General features: G+C 38.7%; 2 protein-coding genes across 2 annotated transcripts; one reads left to right on the top strand and one right to left on the bottom strand.

The window, feature by feature from the left end:
- The first annotated feature begins 3842 nt into the window (after positions 1 to 3842).
- Positions 3843 to 11068, top strand: si:ch1073-390k14.1 (deoxyribodipyrimidine photo-lyase). The gene is made up of 9 exons (XM_038268721.1): positions 3843 to 4410; positions 5416 to 6058; positions 6173 to 6484; positions 6573 to 6745; positions 8581 to 8665; positions 8753 to 8985; positions 9091 to 9285; positions 9666 to 9891; positions 9978 to 11068. Exons 1-9 carry the CDS (start codon positions 4189 to 4191, stop codon positions 10520 to 10522), a joined length of 2634 nt encoding a protein of 877 aa, XP_038124649.1. The 5' UTR covers positions 3843 to 4188; the 3' UTR covers positions 10523 to 11068.
- A 2991-nt stretch (positions 11069 to 14059) lies between these two features.
- On the bottom strand, positions 14060 to 21812 carry LOC119772496 (glycine cleavage system H protein, mitochondrial-like). Its single transcript, XM_038268942.1, has 5 exons — positions 21624 to 21812; positions 21398 to 21480; positions 21251 to 21314; positions 15330 to 15461; positions 14060 to 14572 (listed from the first exon to the last, which is right to left on the bottom strand). Exons 1-5 carry the CDS (start codon positions 21772 to 21774, stop codon positions 14475 to 14477), a joined length of 528 nt encoding a protein of 175 aa, XP_038124870.1. The 5' UTR covers positions 21775 to 21812; the 3' UTR covers positions 14060 to 14474.
- Between the last annotated feature and the right edge of the window lie 359 nt (positions 21813 to 22171).

Below are 22171 nucleotides of genomic sequence, written 5' to 3'. Positions count from 1 at the left end.
ATCCTCTAAGGGGAGTCCCTTTGTCTTTGAGTGTAACAATTCTCCGCCATCTGTTTAAGGGCTTCGAGTATGCCATGAGGACAAACTGGCACACTGCCTCCTGGCTGGCACACTTCGTCTGGTACAAAAAGGGGGCAAAAAGTAAAAATGATCATTGCATTTTCAGAATCCATTGCACATCTCGAAGCAGATGGTCACTTTTAAAGAATCATCCATTTACATCTTCAGCATCCTTTTATGCCTTCGTCATTCATTCACATCTGAGTCATCGTCTGCAAGATGGTATCTCACTTACTTCAATGCTGCGCTTTGCCCGCATCTTTTCCGTATCTTCCTTTTCTCTGCCCGGTTTTCCGTTTATAATGCCCGACTCTCACTGTGCCAAGGTGGCATCACCGAAGCAGTGTGGAGATCTGTTTCTCTTCGTCGTTCGCTATCATCCTCCTCGCCCCTGCACCCATGCCCATGCCCGCCCTGCTTTAGTCCTGACTGGATGGCACCGTGCCAACCTGCCACTGCCATCGCTCTCATTTGTAGCTCATTCTTCCGTTGCCCTTCCCCCTGTCTCTACATTTCCATCCCACTTTATTCCGCTAATTTCCTTTCTTCACTTTTTAAATCGTTAACTCTCAGTTTATCATTATGCATCTTAACGTACATAGCTAACATCACTTTACTCAAACATTCATAACTTTTGTTTCTTCATAGAACCTACACAAACCGCCAGTCTTAATTGCCATCTGAAGGACTATTTTACCACCTGAAGGAATGATCTTGGTGGCAACCCTGCAGGTGATTACAGCTGCGGTTACTTATTCCACTGAGACAAGAGAAGGACAACCAGAGCCATGAGTTTGGAGAAAGCTGTGTTGTTTTAATTAACTTTTACCACCTCCCCCTCTGTGCTTCATTTCACTGCTCTAAGAGCTCTGAGTAGGTTGTTTTTGTTTCCACTGTACAGCATTATGATTGATGCGATTATCAGTAAAATTGATTGTGTACCATTGACCTCACCCACTTTACCAAGATGACCTACAGTCCTTTGTTTTTCCTCTTTTTTTCCCCCCACTCTCTAAATTCTGTTGTGTCAAACAAAAGCTGCCAGTGGTGGTGAAGCTATTAAGCAAATACTCTCATTATAACACAAAACATGATGAATATGTAAATGATGTGTGTAATTTATGCATGAAGGGAGACACTTCTGCTTTATTCCAGCTGCCATTGTTTTCCTCCATTTATATCCACTATTTTCTTAAAAATGTAAACTTTTATGACAATTTTCCTCTTAGTTGGGATCAAATCATCAGAGACATTTTGTGGGGGATTTCTAGAAGTTTTATTATTTTTTAAAACCAGTTCTTAGTGCTTTTAACCAGGGTGTGGTGTTTCTAATAGTGCCTCTGGTTCAACCCATTCATCCCTTTTTGCTCTCTTATCTAACAATCCATACTCTGCAAACACAAATCTTGGTGATGCTTTAAACCAACAACTTTGTATTTGAACAATGTTGTTTGTTACCTGGTTAATTTATATTTAAAATAAAAGCATCTAAATTGTGTTGCAGTTAACATTTGCTCTTGAATATGTCTTCCATTTGCCCTTATGTGACTGTGTTGATCTTACTGTGTGGTCCAAACTGTGTGGCACGTCCTGATAGATAGAGAGTAGCCTTCTCCTGTCTAGGATAAACACCTATAATACTCGAGCTCCCTTGGCAATCACCATAGCAACAAACCATGGTACTCACGTGAGTTGCATAATAAGATGTTCCCCAAGAATGAGGACCAGAAAACAGAGACACACTAGACACCTGCAGCAATGAATGCCCATGTAAAAAAGAACAAATCCAAAACGATAAGCCGATTTCTATAAAGATCTGACAACTTATTGATAATCTTAAAGTACCACTTGCACCTTTTTCTGTCTCTGCAGTTCTAACAGGTGCTGATGAGCTGCAGTCAATGATTGTAATGAGCTATCGATCACCGTGGGAAAACAGAGGGACAGAGAGGGGTGAGCGAGGTGGGAGAAACAAGAGGACCAACAGAGAGACAACAAGAATTGAAAAAAAAAAACAGCTAAAAGCTCCCCCAGATAGAATATCAATACTTGCTTCAATCAAGCCCACATATCCTTTTGTTGTATTTAAAAAGGGAAGTTATCGGACAGTGTTTCCTATACAGAGCAGCTGAGGGGCACTCAAGAGCAGTTTCTGTGCTTGCTGATTTAAAGATGACCATGCAGACACGCTTGTCATGACCGACTCCAGATGCCAGCGAATGGCACTGACGCAGTATCTCTATTTTCCTCTTCTTTTTTATGTGTATGCGGTGTGCAAGGAGTGGAAGGCAGACAGCTTTAGGGGAGGGGGAAGTGCGTTTTCCCTGTCTCTGTGTGCGCGTGTGTGTGTTGGCTGGCGTTTCAGATAATGAAATGCAGCAGGGAACAAAGAGCTGGGGGCCCCTATTCTCTGTGCTGCAGCTTCATTTTCACTCCTGTCAGTCTATGATTCTTCCATAGCTTCTTTCTTGTGTACATGTAACTGTGTGCGTGTGTGTGTGTTTATATTATATGAGCTGCTTGTGTTGTGATCAAGTGTGTCCCCCAACCCTCCTCTTCCTGTTAGCATTCTGCATGGCAGATTCCCCTAATGTAATAACTGTGTCTGCATGTCTAATTTACAGCAGGAGAGAGTAAATAGCCTGTGGTTAATTACAGTACGTGTGTGAGAGTGTGTGTGTGTATACGTGTGTGTCGACATGCGCGTGGGTGTGTCAGGATGATTTATGAGTTGCAAATAGCTACACCACTGCCCCGTTTCTCCTCACTTAGTTTTTTAATCTGTCTTTCCATTAATTTTCCTGGAGATGTTATTATGGTTTTATAACGGTGTGCAGGAGGATGCACTTGTGAATGCGGGCATTTGTTAATGAGACAGAGGTGAGGCCATTCCGCGTGTATCCAGCCTTACCTGGGGTTGCACTTCTTACATTTAGTCTCCTTCCGCCCGTTTGCCTTTTCTTCTTCTCTGGTGTTTCATTCACTCTTTTCATTGAGAGTCGCAACGAACACAGATCTTTATTGACAGTACATAGTGGAACATGGAAACAGCAGGTCAATCCGTTTAGCCCAAGGGCCGATACACCAATTCACCAATTTGTCAGTGTTAGTTTGAGGGAGAAAAGCAGCTAATCTCTCCTCTCTGCTCTCTATTGATCACACACTTAGACTCCACTTCTCTGTCTAAACACTATTGATTCCCCCTCTCTCTCAATCTCTTCCCCTTCTTCCTCTCTTTCTGGATTGCCTTCCTCACATACCAAAGCACTTGTCACTGCTCTTCATGTAGTAGTTACAAAGTAATACTGTAAGCCCCCGGTGTTGAAGTCTGAGTAACGTTTTGGATATTGTTTGTCTTATCTGTGCAGTTTTTTTTTTGTTTGTAATTTGGTCCATCAGAGTCACAAAGCAGCATCCCCTGCTGCGTATGTTCCAAATTTGCACGTTGTCTCATTAGAAAAATCAATTACTTAGCGACCCTTAAACAGCAGGGAATGCAGACCATGATTAAAAATTCACTGCTGGGTACACAGTCTCCTAGCTTTGTATTTTTTATTTTTTTTTTACTTGCTCAGTGGGTGCATATTGAAAAAGGAACAGATTTGTGTCAAGATGAAAGCTTTGTAAAACTATAAAAGAAAAATCAGTTGACCTCACAGCACCTTAGTCTTCATCAGCTCTGTGTTTGATTTTGTTTTGGTATCTCAAGCCTGCAGATTAACGTGCAGCCTAATTTGTATTGAAATTATTATACTTTAGGTAAAGCGTTGAAGCACAAAGGAAGCCTCAGATATGCTGCAGGCATTGATATTTCTAAAGCACGAATCAATCTAAGGGGATACCATCTATCTAATTAATGAAATGTAAACAAGAAGTCCCATCTGTTACTCACATGGTTCAAGCAGTTTCACTCGTCTATTTTCCTTTGCTTTTCGTTAAGCTTTTGCCCCCCCTACTGGTGAGGTTGAATCATTACAGTTGTTATAAAACAGGCAACACATGTCTTTTGTAACTACTGTCAGCTGGCGTTTGGTAACCGGCTGTGGTGCCTGGGAACGTAATGTTTGCTTCCTCTGCTTATTTTAGTTTACTTTAAATAATAAATCAGCATCACATTTTACAGCCAGGATGCCTCCTACAGTGGCCGGTGATCAAGCTGTGGTCAGGCAGATGTTGAGGGAGGTGCTAGTGGGTCGAGAAGATCCGGAGTGTTTCTTCGCGATGTGTCTGTCCGTCCTGGGAAACCAAGAGACCCGCTCAGAATTCCTGTCCGTCATCAAGCCGCTGTCCACAGCTAATATCCGGCTGCACTCAGTCCTCAGATCCCTCTATCAGGACTATTTCACTAAGGTCAGTGAAAAAAGAGGCTATATTTAAAAGTGCCTTTCTATTTGTTTTCTGTTCTGGTTAAGTGAATATTGTCACTTTTACTGATAAAAGTAAATTAAAAGTAAAGGATTTCTCCTTGCAATGAAAAGTGATCGAGGCTCGTTAAGAACATCTGTTAAAGCAAAACGTTAACATTTCCTCATGTTACAACTAGAAACTTCAATTTATACTTAAACTGTACTTCAGTACCAATAAGGGAATAATAATAACAATAATAATAATAGTAAAAGTATAATCAAGTTATAATCGTCATTATTTTAAGCTTCCATCTTTCCCTTTGTTTTGTTTTTACAAATGTAAATCTAAATAGTTTGGTATATATATTCAGTCAGTCAGTGAGGAAGGAAGGAAGGAAGGAAGGAAGGAAGGAAGGAAGGAAGGAAGGAAGGAAGGAAGGAAGGAAGGAAGGAAGGAAGGAAGGAAGGAAGGAAGATTCTTGAGGAAGGAAAAGGATGGATGGATGGATGGATGGATGGATGGATGGATGGATTCCTTCCTTCCTTCCTGACTGACTGACTGACTGACTGACTGACTGAAGTGTCAACTTTTCAGAGTAAATTTTACTCATTTTAGTGTCAAGATTAAGAGGACCTCTCAGAGACTGGCGGGGAATCGACCCAATAGAGTAAAAATGAGCCTGCATGGCTGTCAAAAGTTTTAAAGAGTAAAATAGTCGGACCGAATATTTAACGCCCATTTCTTTTTTTGCTATATATAAATGCCTAACAATTTCACATGCCTGGCTTTGTTTTTGTCTTTACCAAAATTTTGACATTATGATCGTTATTCTTTTGTTTTGTTCTTTTTTATAGTGTTTGAGCAACTATTGTGGGATTTGTTTAAACTTTTTAAATGCAAATAAAACTATGAATATTATGTTTGCAATAAAGCTAAATATAGTTTTTGTCAAAACTGGGAATTTGGTATCTTAGCATGTATATTTTTGTCTTTTTGTTTTTTTTTTAGACTGAGGATGATGAGCTGGAAATTGCTTTGGCTCTGTCTCTTCTGGAAATGAAAGAAAACCAAATGTCCGCTCCTAACCAACTGGTTCTTCAGGCTGGAAACGATCAAAGCAGTTTACCTCTGAGTTCAAAACCAACGTCTCAGGAAAAAAGCTTTTCCAAACAAGAAGATGTACCTGGCAGAGAAAAAAGTGAATTTACAGAGCAGTCAAGATCAAAGACTAAGGAAACCTTCCTTGACAATGAAAATGATAAAAGTCTGAGTTTTAAAAGTGGTGATAACCAATCACTAGGGTCAAGTCAGCCTCCATATATTCCAGGATCCTCTGCCTCATTTACCATTCCAACCACAGCATCCAAAAGTGACCAAATGATAAGGGGAGATGGGAATGTATCAGAGAAACCAAAGCGCCCTAAAAATAGGCGCCAGCGGCGAAAAGCAGCTGCCCAGCAGGTTGTAGGTTTGACCCGTTCTCCATCAGCACCACCACCTGTTTTACTCTGGTTCAGGAGAGATCTTAGACTCTGTGACAACCCTGCTCTCATCAGCTCTCTGGAGGTGGGTGCACCTGTCATCCCTATCTTTATTTGGAGTCCTGAAGAGGAGGAGGGTCCAGGGGTCACTGTAGCTATGGGCGGGGCTTGTAAGTTTCCATTAGACTCAAAAAAGCTGTCTTTTAAATTCTTTTATGTGTTGATATGTTAAAAGAATTATAATATCTAACACTTTTACTAATTGATTATTCTTTGTGAATCAGGTAAATATTGGCTTCATCAGGCTCTGTCTTGCTTCATAGCATCTTTGGAGCAGATCGGCAGTCACCTCGTCTTCTTTAAGGCCAGTAATGATGTAAATGAGGTCGGATCTTCTCTGAATACCCTAAAAACATTAGTAAAGGAGACCGGAGCACAAAGTGTGATGGCTAATGCTTTATACGAACCGTGGCTGAAAGAGAGGGATGATGCAGTCTCGTCAGCCCTGCAGAAAGAGGGCGTTGAATTTAAGTTGTTCCACTCGTACTGCCTCAGAGATCCATTTTCTGTCAGCACAGAGGGCGTCGGACTCAGAGGTTTGTCTTTACCATTTTGGTTTTTATATTAAATTGAAATGTGAACATTTTCTTTAGCCAGTTTTTTCTCTCTTTCTTTGTGATGTAGGAATAGGATCAGTTTCTCATTTTATGAGCTGCTGCAGACAGAACCCAGGGGCTGCTGTAGGCGTTCCTCTGGACCCACCGGTGTCTCTTCCCTCACCTGCCCATTGGCCACAAGGAGTCCCTTTGGATGCTCTGGGCCTGGCACGCATGCCACGCAGGAAGGATGGCACAATCGTGAGTAGGCATGAGAGAAAAGTCCCCCAAGGCTAACTAAAACCTGTTAGCCACTAAATTAGATAATTTAAGGCATTTATATTTGTATATTTTCAAATATTTACATGTTACTAATATAAAGACGAGAGTTTTTTTTACTGAGGTTTAGATTATGGCAAGACTGTTACGGTGTTAAGGCCTTTGATTGTGTTCTCCTTACAATTTCACATTTAAAATTAAAAGTGAAAAATTAACCATCAGATTTATCATTTAAACTTATGATTTTAGATGCATTCCTGTTTATTTAATCACATTGTGTGATGAGTATGGATGTGGCCAGATGTTGGCCATTCCTTCAGTGGACAGGTAGTGGATGGAGTCTTTTGTTTGAGTGCAAACTGACCTGGATTTAGAGCTAAACAGTTGAAGTTTATCCTGTGGATGTGGATTTTAAAAACATTGCCCTGTATGAAGATTAACACATAAAACCTTCTTGAACATGGACCTCATTAAGCGCACCAACAACCTGCAATATTAGTCTGGACAGTTCATTGGTTTACCCACTTGAAGACAAATGTTATGTCAAACCTGAAGCCCAGGCTGCTCTATGTGGCAACCGTTCAATATGGCTTCCTTTATTTTACTTAAATGTAATGCAGAGATGAAAAATATTGTAACACCGGTGAGTGTTACAAATAATCAGGCTTAGTTGCTTAGTTGACTGATTGTCAGCGGTGTTTATTTATTCTTCAACCACTACGCTAGGGATGCAGCACACACCTTAATAAACGCAACAGCCTTATCACTCAGGTTGAAACTCACATGCCCTCAACACATACCCCCAAAACAGCATGAACTGAGGCAAATACGAACAATAAACAACATGAGCAACATTTAAACAGAATAACAAGGAAATAAACAAGCAAACAAACCAAAACAGTGCCCCATAATGCACCTCTTCGTCCAGCCGCTACAATATGGTTTGTATGTGCATTCAGTCCCCTTAAGTTAAATATTAAACTTTAACTGAACCATTCCAAACATTGCCTTCCAATCAGTCTTTTGTAACATTTAAGTTTTTTTTTCTAATCAGCATTACTGTCCTCAAAAGCTTAATCTGTTTTTTCCTGATCTCTAACCAGTTCTCCACATTATAATTCTGCTACCACCATGTTGTTAAATGGCATCAGGATGATGTTTTATTTCATCCAACCAGAGCATCTTGTATACATTTGCCATGGCCTCTGGCGAACTGCAAATAGGTCTTTGTACATCTTTCTTTAAAAGATGGCGTTCTTCCTGTCGGTCTTCCATAAAGGCCAAGTGTGTGAAATTTACAACTCATAGTTGTCCTGGTAACCACTACTGTTGTAGTGGTTTCCGGCTGCCCCAGAGTTACCATTAGCCTCGGCTGCTTCTCTGATTGATGTTTTTCTGGCTCAGCCTTGTTGAGTTTTATAATCCTACCATCTTTTAGAGTTCTCCTGGTCCTCACTATGCTGTGTGCTCACTAAGGGTCTCTAACAAACACCTGCAACCTTTACAGAACAGCTGGATTTGTGCTGAGATGAAAATGCATTTTAAAGGATTCTATTTACTCAGTGACTTCGGGAGGCTAGTTTTATTTAGCGGTATAAATAAAAGCACTGAATAGAAATGCACACCTCAGTTTTTAGATTTAATAAGTTTATTTTTAAAGAAATCAGAAAGCCTTTTAGTACTGTCTCAGGTATACGTTTTACTCTGTGATACTTTATCACCTAATTCCCCATGAAATGCATTGAGATTGTAAAATGAAATAATGTGGAGAAATTCAGAAATGTTTCGATTGTTTTTTTTATTATTGTTACATTAAGGTTGACTGGGCAGCAAACATTCGGAAGTCCTGGGACTTCAGTGAAGATGGAGCACACGCCCGACTGGAAGCTTTTCTTCATGATGGTGAGACACCTTAAGCGCACATTAACTCTAGTACGGCTTTACTTTTAAAGGCATTAAACAGCTGCTATTTTTCTCTTCAATATCCAGGGGTTTATCGGTATGAAAAAGAGTCAGGCAGAGCAGATGCTCCGAATACCAGCTCCCTGTCTCCCTATCTGCACTTCGGTCAGCTCAGCCCACGCTGGCTTCTGTGGGACGCCAAGGGAGCGCGGTGTCGACCTCCCAAGTTCCAACGCAAGCTGGCATGGAGGGATTTGGCTTATTGGCAACTGACACTGTTTCCTGACCTGCCCTGGGAATCCCTCAGACCTCCATACAAGGTTAAGATAAATTTAGACACACATCGATTTATTATTCAGTGATTTGCATTAGCATAGCTGATTTGTATTGAGCAGCAGGAATTATTAATCTGCTATTATTGGCAGGCTTTGCGCTGGAACACTGATCGCAGCCACCTGAAGGCTTGGCAGAAAGGTAAAACCGGCTACCCGCTGGTTGATGCAGCCATGAGGCAGCTTTGGCTGACAGGCTGGATGAACAACTACATGCGACATGTTGTGGCATCTTTTCTCATTGCATATCTCCATTTGCCTTGGCAAGAGGGCTATCGTTGGTTCCAGGTAAGATTCTAGAATGTACAAGACGAAAGTTGGTGTCCAATTTGTAGCTTCAAAGATAGGACCTAGAGGGCTATTCTATTAGTTTTTAATAGCTACATTTTTATTTCTCCAGATCACTTTTGACTAGAAAGTGTGAAAACCATACTTCTAGTTGAACCTCGATTTATTTCTCCTTTACTACAGATGCCACTTAGCTCATTCTTTAAAATAGTTTGGGTTTAATTGGGGTTATAGGTGAAAGCTAAAACATAAATTTCTTTCATTGAATTGGTGCATGTATTTTATTCCCTTTTTTGATGAAGTAGAAACTCTCTAGTGATGCAAAAAATTGCACATGCTTACAGCTGCAGAAAGTCAAATATTTATTTATTCCCGTTTAGGACACATTGGTCGATGCGGATGTTGCTATAGATGCCATGATGTGGCAGAATGGCGGTATGTGCGGCCTGGATCACTGGAACTTTGTCATGCATCCGGTTGATGCAGCGATGACCTGTGACCCATACGGCAGCTATGTCAGGAAATGGTGTCCCGAGCTTGCAGATTTACCAGATGAGCTGATTCACAAACCCTGGAAATGCCCTGCATCCATGCTGCGACGAGCCGGTGAGGAATTTCTCAAAACTCTCAGGTTTGATAACTTCTTAATCATAGACCTAACTAAACTCATTTTATATCTGTTGCTTGTTAAGGTGTGGTGTTTGGCCAGACGTATCCTGAACGGATAGTAATCGATCTGGAGGAGCGAAGGACCAAATCCCTACAAGATGTAGCTCTGGTACGCAAGCAGTTTCAGCAATATGTCGACAAGCGCTCGGGCTGTGATCTGGTGCCTTTGCCCAAACGTCTAGTGTCTGAGGCTCTGGGTTTGTCCCACCGGGACGGTGCTGTGGTCACAGAAGGGAAACAATTCCTACTGCCTGTCATCACCCGCATGGAGTTCAAACACCAGCTGGAAGACCCGGACGCAGACGCAGCATCAAACCCCTACAATGCAGTCCTAAAAGGATACGTGAGCCGCAAGAGAGACGAGACCATCGCTTTCCTTAATGAGAGAGACTTTACGGCCAGTGTGATGTACGAGGGAGCTCAGAGACGGGAGAGGCTAGAGAGGGATCATCGTAGATTGGAGGGTCTCCCTCCGCCCCCTTCAGCCAGAGGAAAGGCCAGAAGGACTCCAACAGCCAAGGACAGATTCTCCGTGGTGCCTGGTGGTGCCATTGTTTCAAAGAACTGAATGAGAAATCAGCAGGATTGTAACATTTTTATATTATTTAAGTTAAAGTTTGATTTGGTTTTCTGATATTTTTTTTCTCTCAAAAGTGTACCTTACAGTACTGTCACTAACACTAACATGCTGGTTGAACTTACAGTATGTCTTTTTATGCTGCTACAAGATTTTGAAATGAAAGTGCCTTTTAAAAAGTATTCCTTAAACTATTTTTGTGTTTTTTTCTGTTTTAATCACAAAGTTCAGTGTACTTTATTGGGAGTTTCTGAGAAGCATCAGAACAAAGAAGTACACGACAATGATGAGGTGGAAATTATGCATTAGAAATTTCTCCAGGAATAAATATTTGAAATATTGGCAATTTTATTATCCATCTAACTCAAAACTGTTTTCCTGTAGGACTGGCTTATGTTTGGATCAGTTACTTCCCCCTTATTTTTCATTCTGATAACTGTATATTTAGTATCAGTTTTCAAACAGGCTCTAAACTTGGGCCTATTATCCAGGAAGTTTAGTTTTGGTTGCATAAAGTTCTTCCAACCATTGATTCTACTTCCTTCTGTTTTCTGTTCACAATTTGTCTATAAAGGCCATATTTTTTAATTGTTTCCCACCCGAGTTAAGGATTGCTAATGCTCCTACAAAGTCAGCATAGGTCCCTTTGCTGTCATCCCTCCCTGGCCAGTCACTCCAGGTGGATGGTCATATCTTAAAGGTTTTAAACCTTATCTTCAACTATAGGCTGATTTGTTTCTTGGTCATCTTGCTGTTTTCTAACAAACCTCTGGGACTTTTACAAACATTTGCCATTAAGATTAAATTTATACCCTAGTGGAATCTGTTTACCCACAGCTGGACTGTTAAAGGAAACCTGTTGCACTGAATATCTGCTGTCGCTACATGCTCAACCAGCAGGAGCAAACCCTGCAAAGTGACTCGATGTATTCAGCAGGGCTGGGTTGAGTTGTCTCTGTAAGGTAACTTGACATTAAATGTTAACAATGTGAGATAAATAAATAAGCAGAATTTAAAAACATAGTAAGGGTGTTAGAACAAAAAAAGATTGAGCACCAACTTAACAGACTATTGGAACTTTTATTCATAACAAAATGTGGCTAATATGCCTTCCATCTTATAACTTTCAGCTACTTTTAGTTGGTCTTTCATATAAAATCTTATATCTTCGTGTTGGTGGTCTTAATAGCTATTAAAACAGCTATTTGCTAAAAAAAATAGATATACTGATCAAGATATTAGAAAGTCTGTTCATGTTAAAGATGCAGTTATGAGAGAACATTTAAGATGTTTGGTTTTTTCATGCAATAGTGAAAAACCTGCAGTGGATCATCTTTATTTATCAAAGATCAACTAGGGTATTATCAAAAAAATAATGTTAAAGTATCCTGTTAAACTGCAGATACTTTTTCCCTGCTGTGCATTAAAGCACAGTTATCTTTTTCTTTTCCTATTGCATCAGTAAAGCTTTGGTTTCATCTACCTCTCATCTGCAGTCTTGGTAAGGTGGTTACCTTCCGTCAAATTGGAGCTGGTTCATTTCTACTCTTGTCACATTTTTGATGAAACATTCTCTATCCAATGGAAGTTTATATATATAATTATGGAGTGTAGTGGGAAAAAAAGTATTCAACTATTTATTCCAGTTAAATAAACGGAGATCGATGGATTTAACTTACAATGATGGAATGTAGTCAAAACAAATGACAGAGGTTTTGGTTAAGAGTAACATGTTATGAATAAACCTTGAGAAAGATTCTGGTTTGTTATGGGAAGAAGTATATCTTGTCTACAAACACCCCTCACTAAGGCATTGTGTGGCCTTGCAGGTGATACAGACCAAGTGAAACGTTTTATAGAGATTAAATACCATGAAACAAGAGAAATCTAAATTTTCCGACCACAGGGAGATAAAGGAAATTCTAAGTTTTTAACTTTTCCCTTAATTTCTCAGGCTATTTTTATTAGAGTGAAATTTCTACATATTAAACTCACATCTGTCCCCTACACACCCACACAATTGCCTTATTTAGAAGCTTGATCCAACCTGTTTTGATAAGCTCGTCAAATGTTTTTCAAATATGGGGAACATGTTGCAAATTTAGGTTATTATAATACAAATGAAACTCATTTTCATCTCACATTTCCTTATTTCAGATGAGCTCATTCAACTCTGCAACTGAGTAACATCTGTTGCATAAGTAAACTGCCAATACATACCATCACATGAACAATTACATAATCTAAGAAAGGTATTTTAGAAGATTGAGAATCCATTAGTTTGTAAACCTGTCATGGAGATAAACCTGAGATGGAGAGAAATGAACCAATATATGAAGAACAGGAGACCAGAATTTTTGTTGATGACTGAAAAAGATTTAATACCAAAACATTGATATAAACACCCCTATGTCCGTTAAAAAGGATTGACATCCTGCAACTTGGTTTAAGCCTTTAAAGATCAGTTTGGTGTTAAATTAATAGAATCCTTACATAATAAATTAGATGTTCTACTGCTTTACAATGCAAACCAATGTAACCATCATCTTTAAACTAGCTGTTAACCTTTTAATGTTAGTTAGGGCCCCTGATGCCTCTGACTGCTAAAAGCTGAGAAATTGCTGATTCAAGGGATATAACTTTTCATAGATAAACTGTGATAGGAAGAAACTCAGCCTTGATTTCCAATGTCTGAGGGAATGATGGGGTTGTAGCTCATTTCTTCCAGAAAGGAGAGTCTAAATGAATTTGCTGCAGGTTTCTCATCTGTCTAGCTAAATATTTTTTGGTTAAATCAGCAAGTTGCTACAGTACTGTCCTCACTCTAGCCTACTTTGAATAGGTATTAAAGTCATTGAATGATAAAAATCTGTTTTTTAAAGAGAATGAAAATGAACTAAAATTCAGAATAAATTAGCCGTGACGGCTAAAATGAAAATTGGACCACAAACTTTATCTAAAAAAGTTAGATCATCATCTAAATTAAATCCTAACAAGTTTCTAACAAGGGTTTCAGCACTTAGTTTTTCTTGGAGTTTGCAGTTATGGTTGTTACTTTTCCTTTGCAGTACTTGGTGCAGCAACAATAAAATCCTTCCATCCATTTTTTGTCAGGTATATCCCTGCTGGGGTTGCAAAGGTCACATCTCCAGCTGTTAATGGGCGAGAGGCAGGGTACACCCTGGACAGGTCGCCAGTCCTGTCCAGGGTGTACCCTGCCAAACAACCATTCAGAGACAACCAATCATTCGCACACAAACTCACACCTAAGAAGCCAATTATCCTAACAGTCATGTTTTTGGACTGTGGGAGGAAGCCGGAGCACCCGAAGATAACCCACGCATGCAAAGGGAGAACGGGCAAACTCTGTGCAGGAAGACCCCGGGCCAGGAATCAAACCCAGAACCCTCCTGCTGCAAGGCAACAGCGCTATCCACTGCACAGCCTGCCACAATGACATGCAAACTGTAAATTGATCTCTGATTTCTTTAATTTTTTTTATTAAGTTAGGGAAAAAATTCACACAAATATGTGAGGAATTGTTTATTTTTCTATTACACAGGCCCCATATCCACAGTGTAGATAAACCAGATTAATAACACCATAAAGACCAAAGTGCGTTTAAGTCTATGAATACTAAAGCAGAATTTTAGGTTTGATTGAAATGCTTAGTGGACTTTCTACTGCCTTGGTTTCATTTCTTGCGTTTAAATGTTTCAGAGTTATAAAAAGGCAGGCTGTTTATTCAGTGCAGACAGTTGTACTCAATAGGTAAAGACTTTCTAAAGTTCACATTTCTACGACCCAGTCAGATCAGCAGTACAGAGCTGTAGTTAAGCTTTGCTGCTGGATTCATTGTGATGGAACCGAGAGGCATGTCAAATGCATCTCCCTGCAAAGTAGCACTTAAAAAAAAGGATAGTATTCATGGAATAATCTAAGGTTAGTCCTCGATGGAGCGGATGTATTTCTCGTATGCCGCCTCGTCCATCAGAGCGTCGAGCTCAGCAGGGTTAGCAATCGTCATCTTCATCAGCCAACCTACAGGAAACGGGGTTTTTAGACATAACTTATTCCAAGGTTTGATCATCATGCAAAACATTGAGCAGCAATATAAGTTGTTTATGCAGCACAAAGCCGACTTAAAATACAATTCTAAAGAGCTTGAGAACTCATTAAACTCCTTTCTGGACACATGGAAGTGGCACCATTTAGACCTTGGAGCCTTCCAGGTTTGGTTTAGAGGGAAGAGAGATCTGCTTGTTTAAAAGACAGAATATGTTTTTGTTCTGCATTTCCCAGTAAGGTCATAAATATTGCTTAGTTGTTCCATTTCCATAAATTATTTTTCAGGTCTTACATCCCAGCAAACTACAATATGGCTGTACTGTGAAACCTACTTGATATAGGCTCCTGGATACAAAAATGTCATTTTTAGGACATTTATCTTTTTGTAGTCAAAATGATATGCTTGTACAATACTGCCCTCTGGTGTCTAACCAAAAAAGATTCCTGTAGAAAATTATAAAAACAATACTTATTTTATCTTTAATATAGCCAATATTATATTTGACCAAATAACTCAGTGTTTGGAATAGTTTATTTCTCAGTAAGAGGGGTTTATGAGGTTTATGAATAATTTCAAGAAATTGTAATACATTTAAACTGAATAACTGAGCATCCGCTCTATTTTTCCGCTAAAAGGAAGAACGTTTTCTAAAATTTTGTTTGTCTTTTTTCATAAAGCTGAAGAAGCAAACCGGACTGTAGAGCAGTAAGAGCTTTTGAGTGTGCTCACCATCTTTGTAGCAGGATTTGTTGACCAAACCAGGGTTGTCCGCCAGTAGTGTATTGACCTCTACAACTTCTCCAGTCAGAGGCGAATAAAGTTCACTCGCTGCCTTGACACTTTCCAGAGCTCCAAACTCATCTGTGAGAAACAAAGCACATACATCAATGGTTAATCTTTAAAGAAATGTAACCTCCATATATCAGTTATATTTTGCCTTCAAATCACTGAAATAGAACACAAACATCTATGTAAAGCACAAATACCCAACTTAGATAATGACTAAGGATGCAAGTTATCGATTCATGACGTAATTTAAAGTTGATAAATCTTATTGGTTTACTGACAAATAAATAGGCTTATAAATAAGCACCCATTTTCTTAGAAACTACAAATTGTCCTTTATTGAGAGGGTGTTTAAGACTCTTTTTTTCCCTCTCTCTTTAAACATATACCAATTTTAAAAAATAAAACAAAATCATATTTCAAAAATTGAACAGACTGTATTAACAATTGTGGTTTCCTCATACATTAACTAGATATTATTATAAAATATAAGTAAACAGGGCCCTAACTGCATGCTCTTAATGATCCCCTATGAAGGATGATGTCAAACTATCATTTAAGGACATGTCACTCTGACATATTGTGAGACTGTACATGCCAATTTATGTCCATATGGCGAGACACTTTGTGCTATTGGCTGTGCCTCTAAGTGGGTGGTTATGGTTGCTTTAAAATAATTGGATGTTAAAAGTTGGCTCCATGAGGAGCATTAATTCTATCAACTGCTCCTATTAGTACACATTTTTTTAATCACCTTACAAATGAAATTCTTATCCTTTCTCTGTCATCACATCCTCGCTTTACCAGCATGCTGGTATTTTTAGGTTGAGAAGTTGACACTATAATTAACTACCCATGCAGCATTAATTAATGGTTGCTAATTAGGAGATAACAGGTTTGTTGAGTACTTATATTTAAAAACAGAACTCCACATAGTGGATTCTGTTTTTTTGTAGCCATTAAAATAATCCTAAACCTCACTCTGTTCTGATCGTTTCATGTTTCTGTTCTCTGCCATGATTATTTCTCTCACAATCAGTATAGGCTTCACTTAGGGATAAACAGCAGCGCCCTCTTCTGGAAGAAGACTGCACTGTAATACTGAAAGAAGTCTTCTCTATTATCAGTAGGGCTGGGCGATATGGAAAAAAAACTATATCTTGATATGGATTATTTTATATCACGATAACGATATATATCACGATATACCACAACTGATGTTGCATTTTATGTTTTCATAGTCCGTCAGATGGACAGGGTTGAAAAAAATCTTTCATCGCCTATTTTTTACCCATCATCTTGTTTCCTAATATGAGAATCCCAACTCCAAACCAAGAACACCAGTTATGCAATTTGCGGCCATGACAGTGAACAGTATAGAATCTTGGCTATTGTGCTGCAGTAATTAATCATTTAATATTAGTTTGTTATTGACATTTTATAAAATTCCAAGGCCAGGTTTTTCTCTTGTCTTTCACTTACTCATATAAGGCTGTGTTGCTCTACTCATCCACATGTCCGTAGTCAACGCATAATGCGTCGCACCACTGCGTACCTCTCTCTCCACTTCAGCCCGACAACTAGCATATAAGCCAGGCAGCTCCACTTTACTGAAATGTTTTCGACAAGGCATCACATATCTGGGATCGAGTGTAAGGACTAGGGCTGCAACTAACGATTATTTTAAAAATCGATGAATCGGACGATTATTTTTTCGATTAATCGATGAATCGGACAAAATATATTTTTTATATTAACCTCTTTATTCCAAAATAAACATTATAGACAGAACAAACAAGCACACAAGTACAGGTTGCTCATTAACTGTACTGGTGCAATATGAAAAATAAATGTTTGTGTTAAAACTACGCAAACTTACATGAGAAATGTAGCTGTACATCCACAAAATATAGGGTACTTTGTTTCATAAAGCGCATAAAAAGACATTTTTGTTTTTAAAAGCCTCTAAGGGGTTCAAACAATAGGTCCCCCCATTTCAACAAATGAGTTTTTTTAGACTAGAAGAGGGCTGCCTTTTAAGACAGGAAAGTACAGCAGTTAAAGTTGCTACTTGAGAAAATACTGAACCATAGAGATAAAAATAGCCCTGTGATTCAAATTATAAATTGTATTTGGAATAAAAATGAGAGAACTAGGGGTGCTAAAAAACACATCCTCCAAAGACAGATATTTACATGGGAATGTGGCAGATAATTAATTGACATATTACTGATCTTGCTGGATTTTATTCTGCTTTACTTCTATAAATTGCAGGATCTTCTTTACTTTATCTTTGCCAGAAGATTTAAACTTTAAAAGTCTTGCCCTCATAATTTGCAAGTTAATTTATTTATAAAGTAAATATAAACGCTGCTTAAGCTAATTCAAATGAAATTAAAAGTAAAATAAGTAGCCAACCTTATCACTGTCTGTAACCTACTAACACGGTAAGGAAAGCATCAGATGAGCTACCTGAGAAACTAACGTAACGTTTCCCCCACTTTAAAACCAAACAAACATGGTGGTTCCGTGCCATGTTAATTTCTTTTGAAAAGAGTTGCATGTTATCACTTTTTTCGCTTTACAAAGCACAGGCTATTTTAATTATTGTGATCAATTTGCGCCGTCAATCCCGGTGCATGCGCGCTTCATTTGCAGTCTGGACGCTGAGGCTCTGACTGAGAGGGACTACTGCGGGAAAAAGCGGTTGGTGTGGGGGAGGCGCCCCACGGCAGAGTAGGAACGATACATGCTTTCACGTAAGAGTCTCCAAAAGCCGCCAGTGACACCGAAAAAAGTCGCCAGATTTGTCGCTAGTCGCTTTTTTGAAAAATAGTCGCTGGAGGGGTCTGAAAAGTCGCGGAGTTGGCAACACTGCACCTGCGGCGCTGACTCGCTCTGCCGTATTTTTTTTTCTTCCTCTTTCAGTCAAGAGGCAGTGATGACGGCGCGGCGGATGACGCAATAATCGCGCGACACAACTAATCGATGATGAAATTCGTTGCCAACGCTTTTAAAAGTCGATTTTTATCGATTTTATCGATTCGTTGTTGCAGCCCTAGTACGGACGAGGTCCCGAAAGCTGTCTTTCTCGACTATGTAAACGGGGGCCATGCCTTTACAGATATAGCGTGAAATAGCACCTGTGATCTGCTTGTGTCGCTGAGATGTCTTCTCATATTGTGATCCTTGGGCGAATGCTTCCTTAAGCTTCGGCTGTGAGAATTTCTTTCCAGTGCTTCCTGTATTTTCATCCCTTGTTTGTTTTGATCGGAGTGGTTGTAGTTTCCCGTGTTCTTGTTCATGATTTTTCTTCAGGTGGTAAAAGAGGCCGGAAGTATTTGCATCAGCCGCTGGAACGGCTTTGCTGCACAGTTTACATATCGGCTGCGTTTGTTCTTTATCAGATGGCTGAAATCCGAAATATAACCAAACAACCGAGCTGCCTCCCCTTTTGGGCAAAAGTGGTGTTTGTTGTGTCTGTGACCTGGCAACCGTTTCGGACTCTGTAACCGCTGCTGTGGTAACATCTTCTTGGGTGTCCATCATTCATTTTTTTTCAAGCCAGAAAGAAATTTCGCGGGCTCTCTCCGTCAGTAATGTCGCAAACGTATGGTGCAAAGCCGCGTGACGTAAAGCGGTGTAGTGTCGCAAAACCACGTTCTCTACACATTATCTTTTTTATTCTCTTTTTTTTTTGTTATATACACTTAGAGTTTGCATAGCAAAAACGCAAAATGTTATATTAACAAATTATATTAAAGTGTATATTAGCAGTAATAATAATAATAAAAAAGTTTATCACGATAGAAAAAAAATAGAGGAGAAAGGTCACGATAGACATGTTTCTCTCGTCCTCACGATATATATCGCCATATCGCCCAGCTCTAATTATCAGTTGGAATACATTTTCATCTAAACCATCGTTTGCATCTTTAGCTATAAAAGAAAATGCAAATATAACAAATATTCAAAACGGAGTTGAATGACAGTTTTGTTTCATTTTAAATGTTTTTTTATTTTCTAGATTAAGCTCTCACAATTGCTATCACCATTGATGAAAATTACTGTTTTTTTGTAAGTTGGAAAACCTACAAAATCGGCATCATATAAACATACTTTGATAAAAATATTAAAGCTGAATACAATCATGCATATAATTGGTCAAGATAGATAAGATGCAAAGACCTATGTAAGCTGTCATAAAGGGCCATTAATGCAAGCCAGACTAGTAAAAGAAGCTGTGACAGGTTGATCAGACTTTACAGCATCTAGAGTCAAAATGCCAGAATCCAACTAGAGCTGCACAATAGTTCAATATATTGCCCAACGTATGTGTGTATGATTACAGTGTTTGTAACTGACTAATGTTCTTCTTTTAATGTGGTTTTTATGTGTTTTCAATAGTAAATATATCTCTAAAATGTTAGTTTAACTATGTTTAAATAACCTTTTTAATATAAGTTTCTGCGGGCTTTTGTTTTGGGTATCCTTGGCAGTGTTTCTAAACCTTCTATGTTGTTTAAACAACATCAAAATCATATCTTATATCAAACAAAATTAAGGAAATGTATTGTGATTTTGGCCATTTGGCCCAGCCCAAACAGATTAATTTGAGTAATAAATTCAACTAATAATAGAAATAAAACTAAACATAAAACAAAAATTATCTGTCAACAATTTCAATATAAATCTATTTTTTCTTATATAGAGCATTAACAATCTAAAGAAAAGATGTGGCATTTTATTTAAAATATAGTTTAAAGATGTAACTTATTCACTTATGACAAATATACAATATGTGTTTTTCTATGAAAACTTTCAGAAACAATAACATATTAGATAACTGACACTTTGCTTAACTCAAATTAGTGAGCAACATTGATTGAATAAGCTTTATTGCCATTATACCAAATACAATGAAAGGTCATTTGACATATTTTTAGTAATGTCAATACCAGATATAATTAAAATATTAACCCTTTATAGGGGAAAATAGCATTTTTGCTCACTTGCATACCCCTTACAAATGGAGTCCAGCGCCCCCCATGTCCCTTAGGGAGGTCTAGAAGCACAAGATCTATATCCAGCCATTCAGCAAAGATGCTGCTACATGGATGTGCATCTTATTGTGGCATTTGAGCAATTAGATGAGCCCTTGAATGATATATTACCTACTGTAAATTCAGTTGAAAAAAAAAAGTTAACAAGTCCAGAAAAAAAAAATGTAAAAATCCATTTGAAATTTTAAAAAGTTAATAAAGCTAGTAAACAATTATATTTGTTTACTAGTAGTATCAGCATTAATGCCTCTAAGGCAGGGCTCTTCTACGTTTTCCAGGCCAAGGACCCCCAAACTGATGCGAGATGGTGGTTTTTTAATGACTTTCTTATAGATGCACTTCTGTTATTTTTCTTAATATATTCGGGCAAGTTGGCGTTTCTTGTTAATACATTGACATACATTTTTCCCATTAAAAAAATTAAAAAATTTTGAAAATTAGAAAGGTGATAAGGTATTTTTCTGGATTCCAGTAACACTCTGGCTTGAAACTTTGATTTTCAAAGTATTTCACTGAGTGCCCTATAAAGGATTAATATATTGTCATTATTAATATGTGCAGTAGTCTATGGAGTGTTTGATTTCCCACAGCAGTTGAACCCACAAGAGATGGGTGATAACTGGATAGTTTGTGTTTAAAAACTGTTAACCAGCAAAGTCTTCCCACAAATTGCTTTTAGCATACAAAGCAGAAACGCCATGTTTCAAAATAACAACCAATATCAATCAAACAAGCGTTTACAGATGATGACATAACTTTGAAGAAAAAAAAAAAAAAAAAAGAAAAAAAAAAGGGGCATACCCTGCTGAGCTAGCTGTGTTCCCACCTCTGGCAGTCCACAGTAAACTACATCTCCCAGAGCCTCCTGCAATCGATCGAAAACAAGGTCAAAGTTCAGCCTAAAATCCTTCAACTTCAGTGCATAATGGTCACATTCTGGAAACTTACTTGTGCAAAGTTGCTGATTCCGACTGTACCCGTCCCGCTATCGTCTACTCGAACCCATTCGTGCTTGTCTGTGAACTTAAGAGCTGTAAGATAAAATAAACTCTGTAGTCCATGGATGATGTGATAAACACGCAGCAGAGCTGACATTCTATCATGTCGCTTTTCTCCTCCTGCTCCTGGGAAAATAGGCTAACATGCTGCTCTAAACACATTCAGGGCCAAATACCTTCTGATAATCGGCTTGAAGAAGCTATTGTCCTTCCATAGTGAGGCCGAAGTGCCGGTCTCTGAGGAGAGAGCAGCGCTGAGCGGGTCAGTAAAGACCGAAATGTGGAAAAGTTTGAAGAAAATGAGCGGAACAAGCCACAAGCGGCCATCTCTGCCGCTAACTAAAGGGCGAGAATCTTCACTTCTTCTTCGGTGGTTTTAGAAGTGACACGCGCACTGTGCTGCCATCTTATGGCTATATTTTTTTAATAGTTTTGGAGGTATTTGCAATCTTATTTAAGACTGCAAAGCACGAGCTTTTCCAAGTATTTGGTCGTATTTTACTTTTTAATAAGAAGCCACTGATTAAAAAATGTAAATAAACGGAAATCAATGTTTTTGTTGACATTATTCTAGAATAGTACTGCGTTTTTTTAAATTTATTTTTATTATTTTTTGAGTTTTCTCGAAAGTAGACTGACAGGAAAGGGAGTATGAGAGAGGAGCAGAGACATGCTGCAAAGGACCACAGGTCGGATTCGAACCCTGGTTGGTCCGTACATGGGT

This window comes from Cyprinodon tularosa, unplaced genomic scaffold (assembly GCF_016077235.1).
Source record: "Cyprinodon tularosa strain WSP-4 unplaced genomic scaffold, ASM1607723v1 ctg71, whole genome shotgun sequence".
Classification (NCBI taxonomy): domain Eukaryota; kingdom Metazoa; phylum Chordata; class Actinopteri; order Cyprinodontiformes; family Cyprinodontidae; genus Cyprinodon; species Cyprinodon tularosa.
This window is presented reverse-complemented; position numbering and strand designations above follow the sequence as displayed.